At 48.9% G+C, this 8,612-nt stretch overlaps 1 protein-coding gene across 1 annotated transcript; it reads left to right on the top strand.

Annotated features, from left to right (window-relative positions):
* Positions 1 to 318: 318 nt before the first annotated feature.
* L3040_000129 (uncharacterized protein) lies at positions 319 to 4,206 on the top strand (the record flags this gene model as incomplete). Its single annotated transcript, XM_007295153.1, has 5 exons — positions 319 to 911; positions 962 to 1,684; positions 1,743 to 3,556; positions 3,608 to 3,913; positions 3,980 to 4,206. The coding sequence occupies 5 exons, from the start codon at positions 319 to 321 to the stop codon at positions 4,204 to 4,206; spliced, it is 3,663 nt and encodes a 1,220-aa protein (XP_007295215.1).
* Between the last annotated feature and the right edge of the window lie 4,406 nt (positions 4,207 to 8,612).

Consider the following 8,612-nt stretch of genomic DNA (forward strand, 5'->3'; position numbering starts at 1 on the left):
TCTTTCGCTTCACCAGTCGCCCTCCTGCTCGTGCCACAAGTCGCGCGTCAGGCAGCTCTTCATGTACGAGCCCCCGGCTCTCCCGACCTTCCTTTGATTGAAAGCCTAGAATGCATGACTGATTTGGCTACAAGAATTCCCTTTCGTCTTCTCCTCTCCTCTCCTTAATCCCTTCTCTTACCTCGAAAACCGCGTCTCCTGGGCAACCCAATGCCACGATCCTCGACCTAAGCTCCTGCGCCTCGACCGAATCCGACTCGATTGAGGGGTCTCTGAGACCCCGGTGGAAGTGGCATAAGACCACGAAACTCTGGTACCATGAACAATTATTCTCGACCCTCAACGCGTCGCGCTCCTCTGGGAGAGGCGACTCGACGAATCAACAATTCAGACCACTCGCGATCCCAAGGCTCTCCAAAGCCTTCTCCAATGCCTCACCACGAAAGTAGGAAACCGGATGGTCTCCTCCAGAAGAAGACGCACAAGGAGGACAAGAGCAGCGGCCATACGCCAACCAGAGATAACCCGCGCCTCTCGGCCATCAAAGAACCAAATTCGAACCGCAACTCCGCAATCTCGACCACCTCGGCCGAGAGCCGGGCGCTCAAGTCTATGATTGGGCCATGGAAGCTGGGCAAGACTCTGGGGAAGGGATCTACTGCACGTGTGAGGCTGGGACGACATGTGCACACTGGGCAAGAGGCTGCTATCAAGATCATGCAGAAGAGTCATGCTCAGATCTCGCAGGCTGGAAGTCTCGCAGACCTTGAAAAGGCGGAAGCTCGACAGTCCGATTACGATGGTGTGAAGCATATGCCGATTGGCATTGAAAGAGAGGTCGCCATCATGAAACTCGTGCAACACCCACATATCATGAAGCTGTATGATATCTGGGAGAACCGAACCGAGATGTCAGTATTCAAAAGCTTCTTGTTATTGATCTATTGCTAACCTCTTGTAGCTACTTGATCCTCGAACTCGTCGATAAAGGGGAGCTATTTGAGCATATCAAGGAAAATGTCCGATTATCCGAAGAGGAGGCTATGCTTTACTTCCGTCAAATCATCAGTGCGCTTGGGTACTGCCATTCATTCAATATCTGTCATCGGGATCTCAAGCCTGAGAACATACTCTTAAACAGCCAGATGGAGATCAAGCTTGCAGACTTCGGGATGGCCGCACTGCATCAGGCTCCGGGTCACAAGCTTGAGACTTCTTGTGGGAGCCCCCACTACGCAGCGCCAGAGCTTATCATGGGCAAGGCGTATCGCGGAGACTTAGTCGACATCTGGGCTATCGGAGTTGTCTTGTACGCAATGCTTGCTGGATATCTGCCATTCGATAACCCGGGCAGCATTACCCAATTAATGACACAGATCAAGAGTGGCCGGTACGAAATGCCTGAAGATATCAGCGAAGACGCAAAGAGTCTGATTCATCGGATGTTGCAAGTCAACCCCAAAAACAGGATCCAGATGAGCCAGATTTGGAAACACCCGCTACTCAAGAAGTATGACTACTTAGACAATTTTGGGCGAACAGCATATCTACAGTCTCCAAGTCCGAACGATTACGCAATCTCCATGGGGCATAAAGACATCAACAAAGAATTGTTGCGTAATCTGAGGTCCATGTGGCACATGTATACAGAGCAGCAAATAGTAGACGCCCTCCTGAGTGACAAGTAAGTATCATCTTCCCATACCTTTATTCTTCTACTATAAAGATCTGACAATTTCCAGGCCAAACGAACAGAAGATGTTCTACAGTTTGCTTCTTAAGCACCGCCAAACTGAGTCAGAAAACTATAACCCTGCGCTCAACTATTCTACGAGTGACTATCACCATGTCAAGCCGCTCGCTTTAACAAAGGCATATTCTACCTGCCAATTTCCCCCACAGACACAGAATGGACATGTGCGTGAGGGCTCGAAGTTTACTGTCATCAGCAATGCTGCAGAGACAGAACAGAGTTATGACCCTTTTAAAGCCTCCAGACCCCAACATCTGACACATCGAAATGACCCTGCAAAGATCACTATACATCGCGCCGCCGAAGAGTATTCCTGGCAAGAAGAACCTTCGGTATTGAATCGTGGAGATAGTGCACTGCGACCACCTCCTAGAACCTATGCTTCACGAAGCTCATTGAGTTCTACACGAAGCCGGAGCAGCAGTGGGCAGGTCAGAGCTGGCTACAAGCGAGGCGTAAGCTTTAACCAGATTCACAAGCGTGTGAGCGGTGCTCGGAGAAACAGCTCAGCGCCCAATCCGCCTACTGGACTCAATGGTCGACACAGCAATCACACTGAGGTGACTGATGATGAAGGCGATTTTCTAAGTCCTGTTAACAACACAGCTGCTTCAACGAAGTATATCCGTTCAAGGAAGGCCGAGTCAATAGCTGCTCAACCTCTTCGTCCTGCCATCAAGCCGGGTCAGGCGAGTGAGATATTCAGTGAGGATGTGCGACAGCATAGCAGCAGCTTGGCCAAAGATTGTGACGAGGCGTTCAACTGGGGTCCAAGCACATCTGGAAATGCCAATAAGAAAACCAAAAACAAGCATTCATCCTTGGACTCTCGCCCTCTACCACCTCCCCCTGCTCGTACGACTTCTGTGAAGCAAGAGCTTCTCGAAGCACGAAAGCAGGCTGAGTTGCGGAAGCAGCTTGGGTGTGAAGATTCGCCTGGGTATTTGGATCGCATGGTAAACCACATCGACCGGCTTATCCAGCCACTATCTCCAAACCTCTCGACTCCCGACCGTCGTATCTCCTCTGCTCCTTCGGATGGCCGATATACAAGCCGAGGTCTGCCATCTATCCACGAATCCCATGGCGAAGATGTGTCTCCTCGAACGGCAAGAGGGAGGGCACTCTTGGAACTCCAGCGTAAAGTCGAAGCTAGGGAAGGTCGTATCGCATCTGCCCCCGAGCCTTGGAACATGAAGCGCAGTCATAACCCTGATGAGCGTCGTGCCCAAATTGTTGCTTTGGTCAAGGATACCATCAGAGTAGTCCAGCCTTCATCGCCACTGGCAAGTCTGAGTCCCGTGAGGCCTCCGGCACCTCTGACGATCCGAAAGAAGAGCTCTCTGGGCGTACCCCCCCTCTTGGAGGCCGCAGGATCTACACCAGGTAACGCCGGGAATGTGCCAGCACAGGCTTCTTATACCCATCGGATCGACCAGCCATCAAAGTCAGACCTTCAACACCAGTATAAGTCCGCAGCTAGACCTGACAATCGTTATGAGCTACCGCCCATCAGCGAGTCTAAGAATGATGACGACCACAATGATACCAGCACCGGCTCGATTATCATAAAGAAGTCATCTGGCTGGTTTAAGCGCAATTCCAAGACTGACAGCGAGGACTATAGAGTTTCAATTGCCAGCTCTAATGGTTCACGACCAGCAGATAATGATGTCTCTGACCCTTACCAGCGGCCCAGAAATCCACAACTCCAATTGGCTTCTCCGAAGCAACCGAAGAAGAAGCCATTTAATCTTGGTAGAATTTTCAAGAAGAAATTGAAGCCGGATATGTCTATCAGTGGTAAGTACAAGCATTTGCCCGTTGTAAACTCTTTAGCTGACACTTCCGTAGCCCAAGAAGTTTTCGACGACTCAGCCAGTATTCAAGACTCCGTTATGGATACCCGATACCAGAATCTTACTGGGCGAGGCAACGGTGAAGATGCGAGAACCAGACGGGTCGCACCGCAGCAGAGCTGGCTGGCTAAGCTGTTCCACGTCAAGCCCGCCTCGCAGTTCCTGTGCTTCTCTGTCTCCCAGAAACGTGCTCGCCGCGAGATCACGGCTTTGTTGAAAGACTGGAAGCGCTACGGTATTGAGGGTCTGCAAGTCGACAAGGAGCGCAATATCGTGTTTGCTCGGGTTTCTGCCAATAATTGTACGCTCCCCATCTCGTTTCTTTTTTCTGGGTTTTTTGTGGTCAAAACTAATGTGATGTGTATAGTCCTCGAGATGAAAGAAGTCGCCTTCGCATGTGAAATCATGACCGTCATCGAGCATGGCAAGCGCAACCACCTAAGCATCGTCCGTTGCACTCAAGAGCAAGGCGCGGCCAGTACCTTCCATACCTTTGTTGAGACGCTGGAGTCGGTGATGCGCGTTCGCAATCTGCTTGTCGCTGATGACCGTAAGAAAAGAATGATGATCAAGACGCTGAATGCAGCCACCTGACCCCGCCCCCTACTATCGGCTGGCCATAACTTGGATCTCGATATCAGATTTGGAGACATACGCTGTAACTCTTCATTTCTCTTGCTCCGTCGGTGGTTGGATTGCTGCGTAGCTTTCCTAGTTCGTGATGTTGTTTACTTGCATAGCGGGTTTTTCGGTTGTGCATACTGCATTTGGGCGGGTATTGTCTACTGCTAATTCCTCATTATAATTTTGTTGTTGCTGCAGAGTACCATGGGTTTTTTGAGGCGTGTTGGTGATTGATTTCACTGGAGAATGGAGTTGGTGGATAGAAATTTACGAAAGACAAGAAAAGCAAGGGGGGTTTTAGTGTGGAGTGTGGAGCCTGGGTGGGGGTATGGATAGAGATGGGGATGGGGTGTACCGGATGGATGTTGGGGCCCAAGGACTAAATGGGTAAAGGAAGAAGGATTGTTGTGTATAGAGTGCTGAGATAGCGTAGTCAATGCAATGATTTAAGAAATACGGTCCGAGTCCAGGGAGTAAGAAAGCAAGTGTTGGACGTGAAGCGGAAGGGTAGACTAAAGCGTAGCGAATTTCTTAATAAGCCACACAGTCTTCGTCATCCAGGGACAACAAGAATAAGAAAGTTCCCAGTTCTAATTCTTGGATCTTGAAGGGTTTGACCCGGGGGCTACACTAGCATCAGCACCTTCGCACGACACCTTCCCTATTTGGAAGATGGGAATGATATATATATTTCTTTCCATATAAATTCCTGTCCAACCCTGTATTTGTATAGTGTACCCCCCCTCCCCTCTATTTCTCTTTTTTCACTTGAAGTACTTACTTCCTTGTGGTGTTATTTCAGCGAGATCCTAGCTATCAAACCTCACTATCGGCATCGTCATCATCATCATCAGCAGCAGCAGCAGCAGCCGCAAGCTTCAGAACAGGAAGCTTGATGAAAGCAGAGCAGAGCACAGTAGAGCAGAGCAGAATACTCACTCAGCACACCCATCATATTGTAGTAAAGAAAGAGTAGAGAATTTGATTCCACCGGTACAGTACAGTACAGCACAGCACACAGTACTAACTAGCCTTGGTCGACTCCTTCATACGCGCTATTGCCGATCTGGAATGGATTGATTTGGATTGTAAAGGCTGGCTCTTTCTGGACTGCTGTGATTATTATTACTGTTGTTGTTATTCTATTGATTTACGTCTGGCCGCCTGCCTCTTTAAGATCTCCTTTGGGGTACAGAGCGAGACGTGCTGCTGAGGTCAAGGAGAGATATACAAAAAAGGCCTTTGAGAGGGGCATTTGAAAATCGTGCTGCTGTGGACTGTGGCGTCTTTCTTTTATCGATAGGATGGATTGATGGGTGGATTACAAAGAGGGAAATCTCAGAACGGAAAAAACGGAAACCGAAGATGCAAGCGAGGCCGTCAAGGCGCGCCAGCTTATGAGCGTGAGTGGCATGTGTCAAGGTCGCGAAACGGCTATGGATCGAGGCTGGACTAGGGGAAGTCAGAGATGAGAAAAGAGAGAAGTGGGCTCGACTTCTGTGCTTGGGTGGTTGAATAGATGGATGGGTGGAAAGATAGATAGACGGGTAGAGTGCGTATGTAGTATGTCGTATGTAATGTGTACTCGGAGTCGAATATAAGCATTAGCATAAGTACAATAAGCACCAACTCACCTACTTACTCACCCATCCAATTAATAAAGAGCAAATCTCGCTGGAGTCCGGAGCGAAATATTCCCATCCTCTCCTCTCCTCCTCTCCTCCTCTCCTCCTCTTCCGTCCGTCCATCTATTCATTCCATTTTCTCTCATTTCATCTCATCAAAACTTCTCGGCTATCCCCGCGAATCCGATGTTAGTCCACTTAGTTAAACTCGTTAGGCTGGTTAGAATGATCCCACTCACTAGCTAAGTAACAGTAGGTGGGTAGGTGGGTGATATACAAAGTAGATGTATCCAAGTCGGCGCGGCGTGGCTCGGCGGTGACGCTAGCGGGTAGGAGTGGAGTGAGTTGCGCGACTCGCTAGCTACAGTAGAGAGAGAGAGAGAAAGGCACAATCTTGCCAGCCGCTAAAGAGACAAGGAAGAAAGAAAGAAAGAAAGAAAGAAAGAAAGAAAGGAAGAAAGAAAGGAACCCCACCTACATCTGCAGACGTAGTAGGCATCCATCCCATCCGATCCATAAAAAAAAAAAAGCCAAATAAAAATATAAACAAACCGAATAACATCGGACTAACAAAAGGGATTCTCTAGAACCGAACCCTCGCTACTTAGCATACCCAAAAAGGATCTACGGGACTCACTCACCACCACCCAGCTCTCATTACCGCGCTAGCTACCAGCTACTTAGTAAGTCAGCTCGCCCCTCCTCCCTCACTGTAGCATCTTTTAACCTCCCGCTAGAATTTCAACCTCCCGAGATCTAAAAGAGAGTACCGTACCAATTTCAAACCCTTGAACCGACCAGCTAGGTAGCCAAAAGCAAGCTATCGATCGACCCGATCCGATCCGTGATCGATTTCTTTCCCGTCCCGTACCGCATCGAAAAGCCGGCCCGTTGTCGAAAAACGTCGCTCGGTTTTAGCATGCGCGTGAGATAGATCGCTGTGCCCCCTATCCTTCCAGCTAGGTAGGTAGTAAGCGGAGGAAAAATCTTCGGGGGGTTAGGGGGGGGCGCTTTTCAGCTTCTGCGATGTAGGTAGGTAGGTATGTAGGTATGTATGTAGGTATGTATGTAACAACTGTATGAAGCTAAGCTCGACAGACCAATTCCAATTCTAAGCTAAGCTAAGCTAAGCGAAGCGAAGTAGACTAAGCTTTTCCCCCCCCCCCTTTTCCACCAAAGACAAACAGCCGAGCAGGATCTCAAGTCACGAGACTCGCTTCGCTTACCTGTCATCCTCAGTAGAAACCTATTTGATATCTGCTTATCCATCTAGGTATCTAGTTGCCTCCATACACTGATCACGGGACTCTTTTCTCTGTTTATATGTCCTCCTTCTTTTTTTTTTTCTTAAAAAAAAAAGAGGATTCTTTGATCGCTTTATGGCTTTTAATGCTACCGGTAGAGGTACTATACTCTGCATACATAACATGTACCTACAGCGTTTAACATAGCCGCTCCACAGCTAACATCTATCACCTAGCGCTTCATTCTATCTACCGGTATACATACACAATGCAAGACACGTTACGGTGGTCGCGACCAGGCCTAGAGCACGTGTAGATCACACGCGACCGCGTGACTTCTACTGTTAGTTCCCGTCTTAGCAGGCCTGCCTGCAAGACCCCCCTTCCAGTATCTAGTTCTCTTTTCTTTTCTCCCCGTCTCTTCTCTCCTCCCCGTCTCTCTGTCTCAGTACAAAGCAGCGTACTCCTAGCTCGGACTACAACACTTACTTACTGCCTTTTGGCAGCCGTAGCAATACACATATATACATCCCTCATCCCTCAACCCTCATCCTTCTAAATCTAAAAAAAAAAAAAAAAAAAAAAAAAAAAAAGGAGAGGCTTTCCTCCGTTTTTCGTTTTTCCCTAGTATTTCATACCCGCATACACACACACACACACATACACATACACACCGGCCAGCGAAGAATGGATCTCTGAGCTTTTAGGTAGCGCTAGCTACGAACCTGCGATACTTTTTGAGAATATTCGTGAAAAAAGAAAGAAAAAAAAAATTGTACCGTAAACCAGAGGGTCCCCCCCCCCCCCCCCCCTCATAACCCCTCACAACCCCTTCTAGAAAAAAAAAAAAAAAAAAAGAAAAAGATCCCCATCTCTGCGGACAGACGAACCAGAATGGTCGGACAAGTAAAACATCTCACTCAAAAGGCCCATTCGCGCGAAAGAAAAGGGCAAGGAAGGGGCAAGGCAGATGCGGTCAAGATGGTCAAGAGGAAGAAGCAAGGGTGCCCACCCAACGGCCTATATTAAGAAAAAGAGTAGGTAGATAAAGTGGTAAAATAATAGGTAGAGGGATATATCTCTCCTTCTAATTCCAGATTCATGCATGCCACAAATCGCATATCAACCAACCCGCGCGTGATTCGGGGCCCGCCAAGAAAAATTCGCCGCCAGATAGCGAGGAAAAGAAGAAGAAGAAGAAAAAAAAATCCACCGGACCGAACTCCACAAATATCTCCACTTGGCCAACCGTCTGTTTTAGTGCCAGATCCCAATTCCCAACTCCCGACGCCAGCCCTCAAAACCGTCCCGCCGTAGTCGGCCGGAAATAGACCCAATCCCGCCCAGCAGCCCGGTCCCACCCAAAAATCACAAACGCCGGGTATCGAAGCACCTCCGAGTCAAACTTGGCCAGCGGATTTTACAGTCCGTACTGTACGCCCCCCCGATGCCGCTATCACCGAGCCCCCTATGCCAAGAGTCCAGCCCGCCAGATCATGCTCCAGCC

This window comes from Drepanopeziza brunnea (genome assembly GCF_022702325.1).
Source record: "Drepanopeziza brunnea f. sp. 'multigermtubi' strain 214-2 chromosome Unknown ctg1, whole genome shotgun sequence".
Classification (NCBI taxonomy): Eukaryota; Fungi; Ascomycota; class Leotiomycetes; order Helotiales; family Drepanopezizaceae; genus Drepanopeziza; species Drepanopeziza brunnea.